General features: G+C 36.1%; 1 protein-coding gene and 1 long non-coding RNA gene across 4 annotated transcripts in view; one reads left to right on the top strand and one right to left on the bottom strand.

Annotated features, from left to right (window-relative positions):
* xrcc4 (X-ray repair complementing defective repair in Chinese hamster cells 4) overlaps positions 1-12,679 on the bottom strand; it is a 37,329-nt gene extending 24,650 nt beyond the window's left edge. For 2 of the 3 annotated variants that reach the window (XM_051907808.1, XM_051907809.1), the window contains exons 1-3: positions 12,531-12,679; positions 6,037-6,179; positions 5,735-5,928 (exon numbers count right to left, since the gene is read on the bottom strand). In XM_051907808.1, coding sequence (XP_051763768.1) covers positions 5,735-5,928; positions 6,037-6,179; positions 12,531-12,535 — 342 coding nt within the window. In that variant the 5' untranslated portion in view covers positions 12,536-12,679. Of the gene's footprint in view, positions 1-5,734; positions 5,955-6,036; positions 6,180-12,530 lie in introns of those variants that run through there. The other variant, XM_051907810.1, reaches the window with a different exon arrangement.
* On the top strand, positions 12,655-18,006 carry LOC127520051 (uncharacterized). The gene is made up of 4 exons (XR_007932008.1): positions 12,655-12,729; positions 14,341-14,450; positions 17,342-17,376; positions 17,477-18,006. It is a non-coding gene; the product is annotated as an uncharacterized LOC127520051 (long non-coding RNA).
* Positions 18,007-21,493: the final 3,487 nt, after the last annotated feature.

Raw genomic sequence — 21,493 nt, 5'->3', positions numbered from 1 at the left:
GAGTGTAGGTTTGTGGTGTTATAGTTAAAGTCTATATAGCATATTGAACTATTTAAAAAGAGCAATAAAAAAAAAAAAAAACAGTTTTCCATGATATGGCCCTTTAATGACTTATTGTCATTTACCATAGTGTTTCTCTAAAATATGGCCAACCATTACCAGTGAAATATGTAATATCCTTTTGACATTGCAGGAATACCACTGTGTCATCGCGTCGTGCAACCTCAGCTGTTCAAGAAAATGCCTGTTTGTATTTGGGCATTGACAGCCCACCTGTTAAGGAACATCGGTGAGGAGTAATACATGCTTTAGGAAACAGAAGTCAGGGTGTCCGTAAGGGTTACTGTAATGAAAGTGCCGTCTTCAAACGCTTGTGTCAGAGCTGTCCTGGCAGGCCAAACACCTGCTTTTCCAAACCTTAACCTGACCATTCGCACGAGACTCTTTAAGGGTCTTCTGTCAGCTGTTGCACTGAAGAACACTGCAGCTGTGTCTCACCACTGGAGGCTTGAAGAAAACCACAAACAAATAACAGCCTGTCGTTACTTAGAAAGTAACTTCCCTTCAGGAACAACAAGCTGCAAGATTTGACAAATCATTTATGTCTGAAGTACAAAAAAAGTTTAATACTTATATTAGGTGATTGTTGGCCTTAGAAAGTATGGCTAAAAATAAAAACTTGCTTAATGACTGTCACGATAAAAGCTGTTTGATATTGTTAATATCGAACAGAACGCTCATGTCTCAGCAGTCCATTAATTACCTCGAATATTTACTAAATCCTAACACTGGCACAATAACACTCACATAAGAGTGCTGGTCCAGATTTTTAAGGTGTATTTGGAGCCAAGGAAGCAAGCGGAGAAACGTCAAATGTCCAAAACACCTTTACTCAAGAGCATAATAATGGATAAACTACAGTGTGGGAGCTCAGACAAGCTTGTGGGAAGTTACAGAAGCCCTAAACATACTCAAAAGTCAAGAAGAGGACAGCTGGAGCTTTCTGTTAACCTAATTTATAACGTTAGTTCAGTGCACTTAAACAACACACTACAGTTCAAAAGTTTGGGTTCGGTACAAATTTATGTTTTTGAAAGAAGTCTTCGTGGCCGTTCCCACAGAACGCATTTTTCTATTCCAATGCGCTACTTTTCCATTGTTTTTCTATGTAAACGCACGCTAGGTGGACGTGTATGACGGTTGAGCTCGCATCTTTTGCAGCGCCTCGCACATGAGCACCGCGTCAAGTTAAAAGAATTTCAACTTTTACACGCAACGCCACTCATCAATGTCAGTTCTAAAACAGTGGACCAATCAGAAGACCCCGGAGGCGGGGCAAGTGTTGTGAGCTTTTGTTTACAGTAGCAAGTTGGCATAGCAACTGTTTTATTTGACGGCAACATGGCGGAGGAGGCACTTGCTGTGTCCAGTGTCATGACAAATCGGGTCCTCCCTCGAAATCCGGTCTCCACAAACTGTCAGTTAATGATTATCCTAAGTATATACGAATGATATTAATTTAAAATACCCATATAGCTTATTATATAATGTGTAAGAAAACAATTAGTGCATAATAAAACCAATTGAACGTAATTTCGTAACTGTTAATTGATAAATAAATAATTATAATAGCTTATAAGCTAATCGGGTATCTGTATGATATGCTAGTACATAAGCTAACTAATACAGACATAAATGGTCATTATAATGTAGTTGAAAGAGAATTTATCATAACATGATTTTGTAGGAATTGTAAACAGGTGCTAAAGAGAGTACCTATTAAAAGCAACCAATGAGATCGCATGAGGTCCTAATGGACACCTGATTCGGGGGGACCCAGTTTGTCACTACACCGGATACCCTGAATTATATAACATTTCTTCAAGCAATTATCACAACCTGTTTGTAAAAAAGAGAGCTTGGAGAGAGTTGTTGTTTGGCAATTTCTGTTATTTCCGTTGTTGCATCACATCTCAAAAGTGCATCCCGAGACCCTCGCGTTCTGCGCTGCGCTTTAAAAAAAAACACACATTTTTAGACGCAAAGACGTGTTCTGTGTGAATGGCTCCGGCCCTTACTGTATTATTTGATCAAAAATACAGTAAAAAAAAAAAACAGTAATATTGTGAAATATTATTACAATTTAAAATAACTGTTGTCTATTGTAATATATTTCAAAATGTCATTTATTCCTGTGATGGCAAAGCTGAATTTTCAGCAGCCATTACTTCAGTGTCACATGATCCTTCAGAAATCATTCTAATATGCTGATAATATGAACAGTTGTGCTGCTTAATATTTTTGTGGAAACCATAATACTGTTTTTTCAAGATTTATTTAATATAGAACGTTTTTGTAACAATATAAATTGCCACTTTTGTAACAATAATACTGCCATCATTACTGCAGATGGTTATATTATGCAATATTCAATGTTATTCAATTCAGTAGTCCACAAAATGTTAGCAAGCAACCAAATAAACATTATGAAGACTCTTTTACACCAAATTACCCATTTGGCCAAACTTTCCTCTCCTGCTGAGGGTCAGTTTCCCTTTTTCCAAAACAGACACTTGAGGTTTAGTCACCTCTGCTGTGACAGCAAGAAAATTAAAAAAAAAAAAAAAAAAGAGAAATTACTTAATGTTGAACATGACATGATTGCGTCTGTCGAGTTGAGCAACATGCTGTTAGTGAAATGTAAGAAAATAACAGACATTTTAACAATTTTACCAGATTTTCAAGATTACAAAATAACTTGTAAAGGATTAGTTCACTTCAGAATTAAAATTTCCTGATAGTTTACTTACCAGATCTTACCAACCCCAAACATTTGAACAGTAATGTATAAGAAATATAAGGAAATGGCTTGTAGATGCTATAGAGAAGGATAAAGTGCAAATGATCATGTATTCATTACCAAATGAATGTAAATGGTCAAGATGTTAGGGTTTGTTTCTGTACTTTGTTGCAAGCTACAAGAGCCCTTCCCCATGTGTCTATGATATTTCTCTATCCATATATACAGTAAATATGGCAGGGACCCACAGGGGCCTATAGTAAAGAAATAGCATATCTGTCCATCTCCAATATTACTTAAAAAAAATCACATGTCAAAGAGCCCCTGCCCCACTTAATCCCTTAAAAATGAGCATGCAGAATTGGCTTCAATTTAAGATGGTCGAAACGAGATGTTCAGAGTGAAGGAGTTCTCTCTTGAGACCCGTTTTAGACAAAGCAAACCTTATGTGAGATTCATCTTTCTCCAGGCTTCAATAATTAAGCCGCACAATTGCACCACAAACAGACCATTTCTGCTACATTCACACTACACAGATGGAAATGATGGATGAATTTAACATTAACAAATGCAGTAGAGTAAAAACATACTTGGATCCGGTACGTGATCTAGGTCTTGACGTTAGAGTTTACCGAAGACTTCCCAGACACTGGAGTTCCTCGGCACCCTTGAGCTTGGCAAGAGATCAAACGAGGGGAACCTCCTTTAAAGCTCGACATAAAGAGCAGTAGCTCTCTGGGAATGGTTAAGTGTTGAGAGTGATTTTGGCCAATCACGAGTGCAGCCTCAAGCAAGCAGAGATCGCGCAGTCCTTCTCTCATCCATGAAACAGATGTGTTCCCATAGAGGAACAAGATCGATGGAGGAGAGGGATGTAGGAATGAACGAACGAACGAACAAGCAAGCAAGAGAATGAAAAATTGATGGAAGTAATCAGCCGATGTGTTCGTGTAGATGAACAAAACCAATGGTTGAGACAAATGAATACTACAGAAAAAAACAAATGGAATTTCTACCTGAATAAGTTAGTTCAGGCAAGAACTTAAAGGGTTAGTTTACCCAAAAATGAAAATTCTGTCATTAATTTACTCATTAATTACTCACTTCATCTTCGGAACACAAATTAAGATATTTTTGATGAAATCCAAGAGGTATATGGCGCACAAAAAGTATTCTCATCGCTTTATAATATTAAGGTAGAACCACTGTACTCACATGAACTGTTTTAAATATGTTTTGAGTACATTAATGGATCTTGAGAGAGGAAATGTCATTGCTGGCTATGCAGGCCTCACTGAGCCATCGGATTTAATCACAATATCTTAATTTGTGTTCTGAAGATGAACGAAGGTCTTACGGGTGTAGAACGACATGAGAGTGAGTAATAAATGACATTATTTTCATATTTGGGTGAACTAACCCTTTAAGGTTGAACCACTGTAGTCACATTGACTGTTTTAACGATGTCTTTAGTACCTTTCTGGACCTTGATTATATTGCTGTCTACGGATGAGCCATATACCTCTTGGATTTCATCAAAAATATCTTAATTTGTGTTCTGAAGATGAACGAAGGTCTTACGGTGTGGAACGACATGAGGGAGAGTAATTAATGACAGAATTTTCTTTTTTGGGTTAACTAACCCTTTAAAAAACAAAGTAAATTCTATATTAGTACTCAATTTAAGCTTGTAGGAATTAAAGCGTAAATACTGTATCAACGTTATAAAATTAAGTAAAACTTACTCAACTTTCTGATACTGGTGTTCCCATCATGCATTGGAGCATGAATAATTATTAAAGTTGCATTTTTCACTGTTTTCCAGCTGTATTTTCACTGTTTTATCATTGCTTTTGTTGTTAGGTTTAGTAACTTACTGTTTTGTGACATCTGGAGTTCATTTTCTACTCAAAATGACACATTCATACTCAAAAATGATCCAATGAATGTTACTGTTATTGCGTACCAAGTATTGAGGTCTCTGTGTTTCGGTGGGTACCACATTATTTCTATTATGTAGATAATGTTGTCTACACAATATCTACTGTATAATTGTATTTAGATGTTCTAAGTAAAGCATACACTTTTTGGCTTAATTCAGTGTTATTGTTTGAGTAAAATGTACTTGAAACAGAGTATTGCAAAGCAAACTTCAACCAAGTAGAAATTACTCAACAAATTTTAACTGGCCAAGTCAAATTTACTCAATTTTTCTTTGTTAATGTTACTTAGTTAAGTAGATTTTACTTAATTCCATATGTGAAATATACTTCAAAAACTTGCAAAAGAAAAATTAAGTAAAAAGTATATTAAAGTATAAGGATCTACCTATCTATCTATCTATCCATCCATCCATCCATCCAGCCACCAAAAAGTACCCTTTTTCCTGTTTCAACTGAGGATTAAACAGACGAGCAAACAAGCAAACGAATGAATGAACAAGCAAATGAACAAAAGATTGAATGAACAAATGAACGAACAACACCTGATAGATTGAATCAAACTAAGAAAACCTCCCAGAAAGGTGGATTGAGAAAAAGCTACTGCTCATAAAAAGCTCTTATCAACCAATAAACAGCATTTTACTTTATTCTTATTCTACTAATATCACTATTGCAATGGAATTATTTAACTTTTGTGACTTTGTGTCGCAAAGTGGATTTCACTTCACATTTATTATATTGGAGAAAAAGTATACAAAATAAACTTTTGACGTGAACTTTACATGTAGATAAAGTTGTTGCTCAGGTCACTTACATCATCAAGGGTCAGATTATCATTCTTACAATTTTGCAACATTGCAGTTCCTTTTTGCATTTGGCGCTCGGTGAGTGTTAACTTTGTACCCTGGCTGCATTCTACACAAGCGTGTGTCAATCAGTGAGACTATTACATTATGCTGTGCTGCGTAGCGATCTCATGCGTACCACTCACCGAGATGTCGTTCTGCACCTTCTCATAAGACAGCTGCAGCAGGGGGCTGCCGGGTCTCTCAGGTGTCAGGTGGAAGCTGTACTCCCCCTCCGCTGCCGGTCCCTCTCCGGTCAACGCCAGGTGCAGGTCACCAACATACCGCTCTCGCTCCATCTCGATCTCCTGGGCTTCACGGGACACATCCTCCTCTGAAACTAACGGATGAACCCAATCAAAAGGCCTGAGGTTTGAAACCAACAGCATGTTCATGACCGTTTTGAAGGATGTTGATGTCATTTAAATGTGATCATTTGACTTCCTACCTTCACCACTCCACGCAGAGACACCATCGGACAGAAGGATTATGAAGCCAGATCCAAGATCCTTAGCCCACTCTAGCTTGAGAAAGAGTATGCGATGAGGCTCAGAGGAAATGGAGATCTGACGCACGCTAGTGCTATGACACCTGAAACAAAGAAAATGATGACAGAACACAACATTCATTACATCTGTGAAAATGAACAAACAATTCAACAACTTCAAAATAATTATAAGTATATATTGTTTAAAATAAATGGCTAATTTCAACGATTTTGTATCTCTCAAATATAGATTATTTAATTATATAATATTCATAATAACATATTATAATTAAATACTTTTGAAAAAATATTATAATTATAGAATTATTTTTCATTTTAAATTAGTAATTATAAAAATTACAATTTTATAATTATAGAATTAAATATTTTATATTATAATTAAAATAACAATAATATATATACATATATATATATATATATATACATATATATGTATTTTTGATATATAGTCATTTAATTTGTAAACTATGAATTACTTAAAGCTGCGGTCCATAACTTTTTTTGGTTAAAAATGATCCAAAATCAATTTTTGAGCAAGTACATAACCAGCCAGTGTTCAAAACTATCTCCTTACTTTAGCCCGATTCACAACGGTAAGCTTGTAATAATGTTTTATAATTTCAGTGGTACTGGTAGGATCTTGCGGGAAATACGAGCTTCCGCCATTCGTCTTTGCATCAAGTCACGTCTTTATACATCGCGTGTATGTGGATGCATCAGGTGGCGGATCATTTGTAGCCTCTTCTTACAGCAGCTGGAATAATTAAATTTATCATTTTGATGGCAGTTTGTAATCCAGCAAGTTTAAAACGACAATCATCATTGAAAACTGGTGCGTTGATAGACAACCCACACATACATTAGATTCATCCACGCTGAGGAGCCGTGCCGATGCACAACCCACGTGAAGATGATAATTCCACAAATAACGGCAATTTCAGCGTTCAAACAGAGATGGCGACAAAGAGGTAAAACTTACGGACTGCAGCTTTAATATATGTACAAATTCTTTCATTCTACAATTATTATAATATTATATTAAATGATTACAATAATAAAAAATTAAATGTATTATTTAAAATATTTATATTAAAATAGTTCTTGTGGAAAACCTATGGAATTCTGCGGAACAGATTTGAATAAGTTTACACTAGTGCCCGTTTACACTGGTGCGTTTTCGTTTTAAAACAGCGCTTTAAAATGAAAGCGATCCTCGTCTACACTGGCGTTTCCACAGTGTTTCAGAAACGACCTCCATCTACACTACACAACCTAAAACGCATGTCACATGACCATTCATGCACACTGGGCATGCGCGTACAAGTGTAAACAGTTGCCTCTTGCGCATGTAGGCAGCTGCAGTATTAAAAAAACTGCACAATGGCTGCTAAAAATGACAACAAAGCCAGCAAAGATTGCAGTTCAGTCTCCATGTTATTGTTTACATGGTCGTCAAGGATACGCAGAACGAATGTGGGCAGCCACGGCATCATATTCAAAAGTCCCTGTTTTGGTCCGTTTATACTGAAATGCAACCCTGGTGTTTTCAAACTAAAAAGGAGTCAGCAGCATTTTTGAAAGTCTCCATTTTCGAGGGTTGAAAACGCCGGAGTAGTGTAAACAACAGGCAGGAAAAATGCACAAGTGTAAACAGGGCCTAAGGTAACGTGTGTAAGAAGTGGAAAGTACTATACTCTTGATAGCTAAAAACTTGAATAAATTAGTCAAAAATAAATAACCATGCAAAGGTCAGAAAACTTGTAGCTTTGTATGCTTGGCCACCCTGTTTTCTAGATCCTGGTTGGCCATTACCGGATGGATGCAGACCTTATAGGAGTCAGCAATATCCAGTGAGTGATGTGTGAGAAACATCTGACCTCTCAGGTCAGAGCTGACAATTTGCAGTGGCGAGGGGAAAGGTGAAGGACAACATGCAGTATATTTGTGTAGACTGACTTTAGCTTGCTTGTCAAACTGATAATCACTGTGTCCAAAACCCTCAGTGAACAGCTTACATCTGTTTCCCTCCTGTCGCGCATCACGACCAATTGTTGCTATTTCTGACGTGACTTTTGGGCAACCCGCAACGTAAACGAACAGCGGGGGTCATCGACTAGCCGTATCTGAAGAATCAAGGGAACAGGACAGCCATTCATTAGCTACAGTAACATCTGCACAGAGGTGATTTTTCGTCCTCGGTAATGACAGATGCAGCAAAGCCTATAGGAATATGAGAAGGCGGCTTTGACAAATAAGACAAAGAATTCTCTTAAGATGTGGCCGAGAAGCCAAGAGGGGGTCGGGGTGGAAAGTTTGGACATGGCTCGCTTCTCAAGAAGTTCAATCTAATTACCCAAACATTTATCCACAGCCCTGTTTTATCCAAACAAAAGTTTTATGTGCAATATTCCCATCCATAACGTGTGACTATGGCTGTGTGACTATCTTTCCAGTGGTGTCTGGCTGGCCTGGATAATGGTGGATGAGAGAAAGCTGTTCTTCTAGAGGTGGTGAAGCATATAAGGGGGGTTGCAAGTTACTTTCCATACATAGGATTTGGGAATGAGAGGGGATAAGGAATTAGGAGGGGGCAATTGTGATAACAAAAGAAGGGAACACAAAACAATGCATGTCACAAGCTATGTTTCCATCCAAAGTTATGCTTAAAATATGCATAAAACATTTGTGAATGAAGCACCGTTTCCATCCCATGTGTTCAAGAGAAGACAATCGTCACTTCCTGGGAAACTGGTGCAAAATATCTGTAATTAAAATGGAAGTTTCTGTAACCGGGGATGCCACTGTGGCTCTTTTTTCCTTCATCGTAAATGACTTGCGCCTCAGAGCATGCAGACGAAATGCAATAAACGCTGTCATGTTATCTTGAGTTCGGAGGCGAATGCCTGGTCTTGGGGAACACTGTCGTGTGAGAAGGTTCTGGGAAGGAATTATACCCAACCATTTTGATGACAGACTTTGGCTCAGGCATTTCAGAATGACCAAACCAGCATTTGAGATGCTGTACAATGAAATTGGTCTGCTGGTTAGTCTAGTTATGCTGTCCCACCATCCCATTTTTCTGATCACATGATCTGCGGAGGTACAGTCACATGATCTTTTTTGTTGCATATCAAGGGATTTATTGGGTAAACGTGTTTCCATCGTAGTTTATGCGAATGTCTTTTTTTCAGATAAAAAATATTTGCCTCAACTGAGTGCATATGTTTTTTACAAATTTATGCACATCTTGTTTGAAATGTCTGTAAGTCTGTAATATTTTAAAACGGACTAAAACTTGACAGGAGGGATTTATAATCATGAGGGTCTGGGTCATACTCACACTACCAGTCATGAGAGATTATTGGTTTCTTAATAACACATGTGAGAGCTTCTGAATGACACTGACTGAGGTGTAATTAAGACACATTCCACTCTAAAGCGCTCCATCACAGATGGTCACGAGCATCTCAACAAAACCCTCTTGTCTAAACAAGACTGACATTCTACACTGACAATCTCTTTCAAGAAGGTTATGAAATATGCAAAAGTAAACCTGAAAAAAAAACTCGTTTTATGGTCTCTTCTTTCCTGTACAGCGATGGAAACAAAATGAGGTATATCAAGGGCGAAAAACATGAAGAAATGTCTGGGTTATATTTCACCCAAAAATCAAAATATAAAATAATTGTATTTTGCATAAGTATACAATTTTCTTTTATTAGCAATTTAATACAGTTTCCCTGCAAATTTACAACTATAAGAAAAAACCTTTGCGTTTCCCCAAGAAACTTTGTGTTTGTTCACAAAACCTTTGCGTTTCCCCCTGAAACTTTGCTCGCAAATACTTTGTGTTATCCCAAGAAAACTGTCATTCACTTGCAAAGCCTTTGAATTTCCCCCCGAAACTTTGCGTTCGCTCGTAAAACCATTGCATAATCCCGAGAAAATTGCTGTTCGCTCGCAAAAACTTTGCGTTTCCCCCTGAAACTTTGCGTTTGTTCGCAAAACCTTTGCGTTTCCCCCTGAAACTTTGCGTTGGCTCGCAAAACCTTTGCATTGTCCCGAGAAAATTGTTGTTCGCTCACAAAACCTTTGCGTTTCCCCCTGAAACTTTGCGTTCGCTTGCAAAACCTTTTGCGTTTCCCCCGAAACTTTGCGTTCGCTCACAAAACCATTGCGTTATCCCGATAAAATTGCTGTTCGCTCGCAAAACCTTTGTGTTTCCCCCTGAAACTTTGCGTTCGCTTGCAAAACCTTTGCGTTTCCCCCTGAAACTTTGCGTTGGCTCGCAAAACCTTTGCGTTATCCCGAGAAAATTGCTGTTTGTTCACAAAACCATTGCGTTTCCCCCTGGAACTTTGCGCTGGCTCGCAAAACCTTTGCGTTTCCCCCTGAAACTTTGCGTTCGCTTGCAAAACCTTTGCGTTTCCCCCTGAAACTTTGCGTTGGCTCGCAAAACCTTTGCGTTATCCCGAGAAAATTGCTGTTTGTTCACAAAACCATTGCGTTTCCCCCTGGAACTTTGCGCTGGCTCGCAAAACCTTTGCATTGTCCCGAGAAAATTGTTGTTCGCTCACAAAACCTTTGTGTTTCCCCCTGAAACTTTGCGTTCGCTTGCAAAACCTTTGCGTTTCCCCCTGAAACTTTGCGTTGGCTTGCAAAACCTTTGCATTGTCCCGAGAAAATTGCCGTTCACTCGCAAAGCCTTTGCGTTTCCCCCTGAAACTTTTGTGTTATCCCGTTTGCTCACAAAACCTTTGCGTTTCCCCAGAAACTTTGTTTGCTCACAAAACCTTTGGGTTATCCTGAGAAAATTGCTATTTGCTCGCAAAACTTTTGCGTTTCTCCTAGAAACTTTGCATCTGCTTGCAAAACCTTTGCATTTCCCTGAGAAACTTTGCGTTCGCTCGCAAAACTTTTGAGTTCTTTGTGAGTGAATGCAAACTTTATTGGGGGAATGCAAACATTTTGCGAGTGAACGCAAAGGCATTAACAATCTCATATTTTTTCATCACTATGTCCCTTTAGGGACGCCGTAGTACTGAGAATTTTGGGTGAACATGTTTAATTGTCATGAAAATAACTTCCGAATGCAAAAAAAAAAAAAAAAAAAGAATCTTAAATTTTAAAGTGAAATATGACCTAAACCCTGTCATTTTCATGAGACCAAAATATTATTTTTTTCTGCATTCCACGTTTTGCATATTTCAGATTTTGTTCTTGTTTCTGCATCTGAGCAACATGTTCTCGATGTATCCACCCATGAATAGAGATATTCATAGTCCACCAAAAGCTGAAGATTTATGGCTTGCTCCTGTTCCCAAAAGTCATCAGCGGTCAGATGCAAAACACAATGAATCAATTCTCCAAGACTAATTTTTAAGGGAAGAGTCCCATAATTTCTAGTTTTTAAAAGGGAAAAAAATGCTAATCCTCAACAAAAAAGAGATTGTTGAAACAAACGGCTTATATTTTGTACGTCCATACACACAATTTCAGACTGACAGAATCACCAGAGAGCATCACAGGCAAGGAAATAGTCAATTCTGTAACAAAAGCCTCAGTGTGATCAGACGGGTGTCTTTGGCTACTGCCAACTGTGATGATAGTATGACATAACACACCGCAAAAACCTCAGCTACTCAAGCATGAACACATCAGACATCACTGTAAATGTCTTTGCACAAAGATAAAAACCTCAACTCCTGACAAAAATTAATTATGCAATTTCATAATAAATAAATGTATAAATAAATGTAAACAGTAACAGCTTGTCAAAAGGATAAAAAGTTTATAATACACCCCAATTTGTGTTCATGTGAAAATGGGAACAAAACAAAAAAACAAAGTTCCAGCGCCACATGGAAAAGACATCGCTATAGTTTTTGTGTTGGAAAAACTAGAATAATTCATAGACCATGCCTTTTTACATGTGATAGATCCACGTCACGTTAATTCATATCTCATTATATTATTACCATTTAAAATAATGCTTTTCTATTTTAATATACTTTAAAATATATTTCAGCATCATCCAGTCTTCAGTGTCATATGATCCTTCAGAAATCATTCTAATATATATAGTATAAACAAATTTTTATTATATTTTAATCTATCTATTATTAATAATATTGTTACTTTACAGCAATAATACTAACTACGGGAATCAAAACAAAAACAAGATTTCAAGGTCAATATAATGTTGATGCTGCTATTACATTTCAGCATTTCAGCATGTTTCCATGTTTCTTGTTTGTTTATATCTTTTATATGCATAATTTTATGACTGATACAGGAATATTAGTTTGTGTTTTGTTAATGACAGGAAACTAATCAGCATTTCAACAGAGAACACAAACACCATCATATTTATCATAAACAGGAGCCTCAGTCATATCGCGATCACATTGCGCTCTACACATGCAAAGTCTCACCTCATTCCGAGATGAAATGGATGTTGTATGTTAAATCAGTTTTAACTCAATCTAACACACTCCTGCAGCAGCACTTGCTTTCATTTCCTCTCTGCCCATCCGCCTTTTTGATACTTCGCGCTTCCAGGCTGCCGTACCGGTGACGTAATTTCCATCCTACACCGGATGTGTGAGTTGGCTCGCCGGGGATATCAAGATGGTGAGTATAAAACTGTTATTTTAAAATAGTTTGTACAAAGTGAAGTAGAAACAAGCTGTCAGATTGATTTAATTGACTGGTATGTCGTCGCATGCTGTCTGATGTAGCGATAAATCTGTCCACGGTGCAGTGGAAATGAAACCGATGGACGCAGAAGCTAAATGTGATGCAGGAATATAAACAGCAGAAAGCAGCTGATCGTGTTGATGAATGCAGTGTTCATATCGGTCTGTTCTGCACAATACTGAACTGTCACAGTTGAGTTCTGTTGAATTCACCATTTGACAGTGTTGAGTACTGAGCTGCGAGTGTGATGTGGCAGTGAGAACATGGGCCTTGAACTCAAGACAACTTATTACGTTAAAATGCACAATAAGAAGTCATTTCTGCAATGAAGTATTATTTATGCAATCTCCAAAGAAAACAGAAAATCACAAAATTAAGATTAAGTAATGGTGAATGAAAAGTCTGAAATGAAAATGAATAATATATATATATATATAATGTGTGTGTGTGTGTGTGTAATATTAATGTATTAATTGATATTTATATATATTTAGATTATAATTATAAATTATAATATTATATATAATATATATAAATAATTAACAATATTACAATTTTAATTTTTTATTAAATAAATGTACTTGTCATTATATTCTTCTTAGCTATTTTCCTAAATTTGTAAGAACATATTTGGAAATTGCATAAAAAGAATTTTAATTGCCAGAAATTACTTATTTTTGCGCATTTGATGAAATGTTGCTATTTAAAAAAAAAAAAATTGCACAAAATAATTACAATTCAGCTTTACCATCACTAGAATAAATTGCATTTAAAATATATTACATTTATTTTAAATTGTAATTATATATTACAATATAACTGTTTCTACTGTATTTTTATTGCTTTGGGGATTTCATAAAATGCACAAAAGTGATTTCTGGCAATTAAATATTATTTATGCAATCTCCGAAAAAAAAAGAAAGAAAATACAATCACTAAATTAAGATGAAAGTTATGTCTCAAATGAATTTTCTTTCTTTATTTTATGGTTGGAATTTATTTTTATAGGATTTTTATATCAAATGCCTCAAATCAGTTGAAATAATTTCTTAATTTGAACAATTAGGGTTCTTATCTATAAAATACAGAAGTAGCTGTAAAATCATGCGCAAGATGTCATAACAGACGTACATGCTATGCTAGGATGCATGAAAAATAATTTTCTGTCTACTACTATGGATATAACTGTAGATTTCATTGCAATCGCTGTTGTTAATAATGTTAATAGATTTTTTTTTTTTTATTAAAAATTACTTCATATTACCTATGTACTCAACACTTGCCTCAGAGTGAATACATACTAGGCTGTTATACCAAAAATAACGACATGGTTTTGCCCACCTTTGACAAGACACACATTACTGATTGATTTTATAGTCAGTTTATCAAAGAATATTAATAAGCTAAACCATTTATATATTATAAACAAATAAAGCTTTTTAAATGTGCATTAAATATTCCACTTTTTTTGGGTTACAGTTCTTCATAAGTTTAGTTGTTCATTAATAAGTGATTAATTATTCATTTCCTCTGTTTCTCTTGCAGTCTGCCATATTTAATTTCCAGAGTCTGTTGACAGTTATCTTACTGCTCATCTGCACCTGCGCGTATATTCGAGCTCTCGCTCCCAGCCTGCTGGATAAGAACAAAACTGGGTACGTTTACTGCCATCTGCATATGTATATAGCACACATTCTGACCATTTTAAAATAAATATGCCATGGATGTAAGAGTCTTTCTGCTTTAAAGGGTTAGTTCACCCAAAAATGAAAATAATGTCATTTATTACTCACCCTTATGTCGTTCCACACCCGTAAGACCTTCGTTCATCTTCAGAACACAAATTAAGATATTTTTGTTGAAATCCGATGGCTCAGTGTGGCCTGCATAGCCAGCAATGACATTTCCTCTCTCAATATCCATTAATGTACTAAAAACATATTTAAATCAGTTCATGTGAGTACAGTGGTTCAATATTAATATTATAAAGCGACGAGAATATTTTTGGTGTGCCTAAAAAACAAAATAACGACTTAAATAGTGACGGCCGATTTCAAAACACTGCTTCAGGAAGCTTCGGAGCGTTATGAATCTTTTGTGTCGAATCATGATTCGGATCGCGTGTCAAACCGCCAAACTGCTGAAATTACGTGACTTTGGTGCTCCGAACCGCTGATTCGACACGCTGATTCATAACGCTCCGAAGCTTACTGAAGCAGTGTTTTGAAATCGGCCATCACTATATAAGTCGTTATTTTGTTTTTTTGGCACACCAAAAATATTCTCGTCACTTTATAATATTAATATTGAACCATTGTACTCACATGAATGCACGCATGTAAATAATTAAAGCGTTGCGCTTCACCCTCAGCGCATATATTTATTTAATGGAATCGCAGCCTTTGTGATTTCACAATAGCACTATGCTATATTATCATTTTTAAGTGTTTTTTTTTTTTTTTAATACATCGTGCAGCCTTAGAAAACGGTCTAATAATAAGGTTCATGGATTCTCATCCGTGGAATGCACCACTTCTGGTGTTGTGCTGAATTTTGACCCCCTGCCAAATTATTACCCCCTCGTCGAAGTCGCTACCTGATTGTTTAATCTTAACCCCTCCCCCACACCTACTCCTAAACCTACCAATACTGTAGGGGGGTAATAATCTGGCAGGGGGTCGAAATTCAGCACAACACCGGTATTTTGCCGGTTATTCGACGTGTGCAAATTACAATCCAGGATTTTTAAAATCAAGTACTCCAATTGAATCGAGGAATCGTGACAGCCTTTTATGTATGTATATTATGCAAAAATTAAAGTGTTTTTTGACCTTATTGAAAATCATATATATTTTATAATCTAAGTTCAGTGTCATTGGTCATTGTTTGTTTTGGGGAGATGTCTGTGAAATGAACTGATCTTCTAATGTCAAACTCGAGCAACAAGATGTTCACCAGATGTTTGGACTTCAGACGACAGGACCAGGAAATGAAGGAGATAATTTACATCCAGCGATCTGATCTCCACAAACACATGCATTATCCAAGACAAATTAGCTGGAGTCGCTACATATTAAAGTAATGGTTTTCGCACCCCCTCAAACTGCGTACAACTGAGCGTTGTTTGTTACCAGTAACTGTGTTTGTTTTCACTGTGACACACACATCCATTTTGGTGTTTATAGTGAATTACAGCAAAGTACTCATGGGCAGAAACTGGCAGCTCTCAAAGTAAATGATCGGGTAAAAGGACATCAAATATTAAGTCACGTTTGTATGATTGTTGCGAACGACAAGGGTATGAATCTTTGCAGAAGTGTGTTAAGGCTTTGTTTAATTTCGAGGAACAGAGGCACGGTTTTGTTCCCGGGGCTCCGCGCAGACTGTTGACAGTGGATGTTCTCGCTGACCCCTGTTTGTTGTTTCTGTTCATGCCAGATGCCTGTCTGCTCATAGATCTCCGTTCTGTCAGGCGTCTGTTATGACATTTTAGCCCCTGTGAATCTCGTCAGTCATCTAGTTCTGCCCCCTGTAATCTTCTGCTTCACGCTTCCCAGACAAGCAGTCAGTAGACTGAAGCTGCTCTAAGACTGCGGCCCTCTGCTTTTTCTTTTACTCGCCAATGTCTATTTTAAGCCATGAAGCACTGCTAAATCAACATTTAACAGATATACACATTTACAGTCTTTCTATTCTGGGAAAACCAAGACTGCATTTATTTGATCAAAAATACAGTAAAATTGTGAAATATTATTACAATTTAAAATAGCAGTTTTCTATCTGAATATATTTTAAATTTTAACTTATTCCTGTTGCCAAAGCTGAATTTTCAGCATCATTACTCTTCAGTCTTCAGTGTCACATGATCCTTCAGAAATCATTCTAATATGCTGATTTGCTGCTTAAGAAACATTTATTATCATTAATATCAATGTTGAAAACAGTTGTGCTGCTTATATTATTTTTAATATTTATGTGAAAACCCTGATAAATTTTTTTTTTCAGGATTCTTTGATGAATAGAAAGTTCAAAAGAACAGCATTTATTTGAAATAGAAATCTTTTGTAACCTTATAAATGTCTTTACTGTCACTTTAATGCATCAATTTAATGCATCCTTGCTGAATAAAATATATATATTAATCATTTATTAATATTACTTATCATTTTAGAGCAGTAAGACTAATAACGTATTCCCTTTTTGGCATTTTGTGGTCCATTTTATCTTAGGAGTGAAATTTAATAATTTTGTTAATTAAGCTTTTGGCAAAAGGGTCTAGCAGTTGATTACATTAAAACTGAAATAAAATGTGACAAATAAGATGTGACATTTTCTGTGGAGTGTATGTAACTTTTGATATTCTATGCAAATGTTGCATTTGTAATAATATTATTGGTAATTTGTTTTTGTTTTTTTCTAATTTAAATGAGTAAAGTCAGTGCACAGTTCCCAGAGCTGCTGCTGTTGTTAATATGGTTTCAATTTTAATTGTTTTACATTATATCTGTTCAAGCAATAACCTTAAACCCTTTCCTTTTGCCCTCAGATTTCTTGGAATATTCTGGAAATGTGCAAGAATAGGTACGTAGCGTCATTAAAGCTACCGTGTCATGTATGGTTTTTTCTTTTTTTAGTACGATTTATTATTTTGGTGGTAATGATCTTTTACATTACCTTTCAGGTGAGCGCAAAAGCCCTTACGTGGCATTTTGCTGTATCATCATGGCCTTCACAATTTTATTTTCGGAGTAGCAGATGAAGTATTTGAGGATTTGGAGCAGGCAGAGATGATTTCCAAGAACAGCTACAAGATTCTACAGCAGGGAACAAGATGTGTGATCGGGCGACATTCAGACTCTCTTAGGCAGAACTGTGCTTCTGTTAATGCATGTGGAAGCAACTACAGCCTGAGTGTTTCTCAGCCTCCCGGACCTATTTTTGTAAATACAAATTGTTATTGGTCTCCATGGTAATGCTCCAGTTGTCATTGACTCGTGCACCCAAAGCTGTTCTAATGTAACATGTTTGATGTTGGAGCCAAAATGCTTGTCGCTGACAGTTTTATAATGGGACATTGAGGATAAATCTGATGCACACAGATAGATGTGCTTGATATCGTGATATTGTTAAATTGTTCAATTGAATCTGTTAACTTTGTTTTACATGGAGATGTGGCGAAGTTTGCATTAAAAGATGAATTTATTACAGAAATCATTGATTTCATTGAAGTCGTTGACCATTAATTGATTTAAATGTTTTTTTTTTTTGTGACATGTCTGTATAGTAGAATAATATTAGTGATATGATGATTGATATTATAAATCAATACAGTAGAATCTGTCATTGAAATGATTTAATGTGCATAAAATATTTTCATAATCTGGCATAGTAAAAGTTTGAGTTAAAAAGAAAAGGTTGGAAGTTGAGTTGGAAAAATATGCTTGATATCTGCTTCAAATATAAGAAATCAAATCACCACTGCCAGTGATAATGCAAATATTGGCTAAAATCTGTATATTGTGCATCTTTAAATAATAATATAGGGGTTTTTTGTTTAAGCAAATGTATAGGTGATTCAAATGTAAGTGCAGTGTTTAAAAATAATGCATTCGTTTAATTAAATTGTCAAAATATAGTTTTCAACCATTTGTTTATTCAAAAACATTAGACCTTGTGCGCCAGAGGAACTAGCGCGCAGCCATTTTGTCATTGAATTAATTTTGCCGTATATTTCTACGACATCGTTGTCGAACAGTAAATAGCTGGTGACGTGGATTTACTTGTTGTAGAGTTAACGAAGGTTATCATGAGCATTGTAATGATTGAAGCGGATGTCATAACAAATGGCAGTAGACCGGGAAGATTTTAAAACAAGTGGTTCTTTCATAAATCTGTAATCTTACCGTCATGATGTGTAAATACAAACCGGAAGACTCGACACAACGAGCACGGCGCTGAAAGGGCGGGCCGCGGGGCTACATAAATTGCAATCAATGTTTTCTTATTTTTGTTAGTAATACAAGAAACCCATAAGAACCGAGGAAATAGACATGTTAAAAATAGTCTGTTGTGCTAAATGCCAAAAGTACATCCCAAAAGTGATCTCTGTCTCCAGGTTCCTTTATTTTAACTGGCAAGTCAGAGTTTAGTTTTATCCATGTCAGCAAATTGTCTCATAAAATGCTAAACTTACAATGTCAAGCCATTAAAAATGTGACTGGATATCAACAAATCATAACGCATTATGTTTTTTGGGGGGGGGGTCATTTGCATGTATTCACAAATCTGTCAATTCACACAGGAGGTACTGAAGATGTTATTGAGAAAATAGTTTTCTCTGGCAGTGTTTGAGGTCATAAATCTGTGCAAACTTCAACCATGCATGACAGCAATCAAAGTAAAAGTTGGACAGTAAATCAGTCATCACAGTGTTGAGGATTTTGTCTATTAGCCATTGTAAAAACTTCAAGACAGACAACAGAGAGAAGACTCATTTTGTGGAGAAGTTCTCCTTCAACACCCTCAAGATCTTTGTAGTTCCTCTGATGTCTTTGGATCACTATCCTTTTGGTTTTTGCAAGCAGAGATGTTGAGCTGCTATTGTAAGAATAATTTCTTCAAATGTTATTTTGTTTGACTTGGTAAAACTCATCAAATTCACTCTCTAACAGTAGATGGCGCTTATGGAAGAGCAGAAATATAGCGGTTACCCCAGTTACCTCTGTAAACAATGAAACACTACTTTAGGCATTATAAGGAGGTAATATGAAAAGAAAATGCTATCAAAACAGTCAGTTCCCTTCAGATATACATTCACATAGCCCTGAAAGTGCAAGCCTTTTACTTTTCAAATGTGCAGCACTCGTTTATTTAATTAAATTATCGCCTTTTGAAGTTTAATAATCAATCACATTATGCCGTATTGCGATTTCTGTTTTTCTAGCCCACAATTTAAAACTTCTTGAAACTGTATTTTAAACTTTTTATATCATTTAAGATTTCATATGAATTCGTACAATCTCACTCGTACGTTTTCATACGATCTGTTTAAACCCTGGTGATGGGTAAGTTTAGAAGCGTGGTTATGGGTGGTCCTTCATAATGAGTTTCGTTTAAAAATCGTATGTTTTTGTACGATTCAGATTGGGTTTGGGTTGGTCATTTATGACTTTTTATGGCCTTATATTTGATGAAAACTAAATTTAATACTGTTTAAGGATCCTGTCCAGTAAGATGCCGACACTATCAGTGCCATCTGTTAAAAGACTTAAATATGTGTAGTAATGACTCAGACTCATCTCAGAGCTCGACCTTTGGTGTCCTCCTCGCACTGAGCAGGAAAGATTTTTATATGCTCTTAACAAGCTCTAAACATTTATGTATCCAGTCAAATGACTTCAAGGGCCTGCCCTGAGGAGCTTAACAAATATTCCTGCAGCATGCGTCAGTGTAGAACACCCTCTCAACAGGGTTCAGAAGCAGAACACACCAGCAGGGAACAGACTTTAACTCTACGCTCCTGTTTAAAACCAGACTTCAGAGCTACAGGTCACTTTCTTCTAGGCCACTCATAAGTACAATAGACGTCACTTGATGTTAAAAGCGATCGCTGGGGGTTGTTAAAGCACCAGGGAAGCGTTTTAGATCTTTAACAGTAGCAGCTCCTCTTCAGAAGCTTGATAGAAGAAAACTTACGAACTAATTGAAATTGATTCAGTGAAAGGATTACTTATTTTACTAATTTTTGTCTCATTTTACATTACAAATATCTAAGCATTGTTAAATCTTAAATTATTATATTATACAATAATAAAAAAATGATGCTAAAAGATCTTTTTAATGAGTATACAATCAGAGTATACAAAATGGTACTGTTGCGCATTTCTGTTGCAACACACTGACACCACTGACACATCATTAGAATTAAAGCATAACTTAGCTAGTAGAGCTCATAAATTTACAACTAAATGATGACGTGCTGTTTACATCAGTTCAAAAGTAGTTAAAAAATACTTTTTTTTTCTCCACATAAATTATTAGATTATAAACAGGTCTTTCCTATATTACCCACCTCGACTCTGCTGAGGTCCCCACTTACCTTCAGTGATCATGGACTCAGATCAGATGAACTAGAAAGACTGCATTCATTGTTTCTGCCACCCGTTGCACAGAATTTTTACTAAAAACAGGATGAAACCTGATTCCATGTAAAGAGTATTTGGAAGAGGCCAAATGATTTGTCTAAAGATCAACTGCCACAACACATTACGTTTTGTTTTCGTTAAATATTGCTTGACTAGTGAAGGTCTTGTTTAGTAAATGACGTGACTACATGATCGTATGTTTCAGAAAGTGTAATACAAAAATGAAAGGGGTTTAAAGGGATAATGCAAAATTATGCCCAACTTTCATGCCATTCAAAATTGTATGACTTCTGCAGAACAGAAAAAATGATATTTTGAAAGTCAAACAATATTGAACCCAATTGTCTTCATTGTATGGAGAAAAAAACACCTAGCACCTAGACATTTAAAAAAAAAAAAAAAAAAAGTTCCACAAAAGTGTTCAGGAAAGACACGAGGGTGATAAAAATGATGACAGAATATTAATTTTGGGATGAACTATCCCTATATGGCCAACACACTGACGTTTTATTATCAACAGGCTTAAAAATAAAGGTTCCAAAAGCATGGTGATG

This window comes from Ctenopharyngodon idella, chromosome 10 (assembly GCF_019924925.1).
Source record: "Ctenopharyngodon idella isolate HZGC_01 chromosome 10, HZGC01, whole genome shotgun sequence".
NCBI lineage: Eukaryota > Metazoa > Chordata > Actinopteri > Cypriniformes > Xenocyprididae > Ctenopharyngodon > Ctenopharyngodon idella.
Note: the sequence above shows the minus strand (reverse complement) of the source record. Positions and strands in the feature narration are given on the sequence as shown.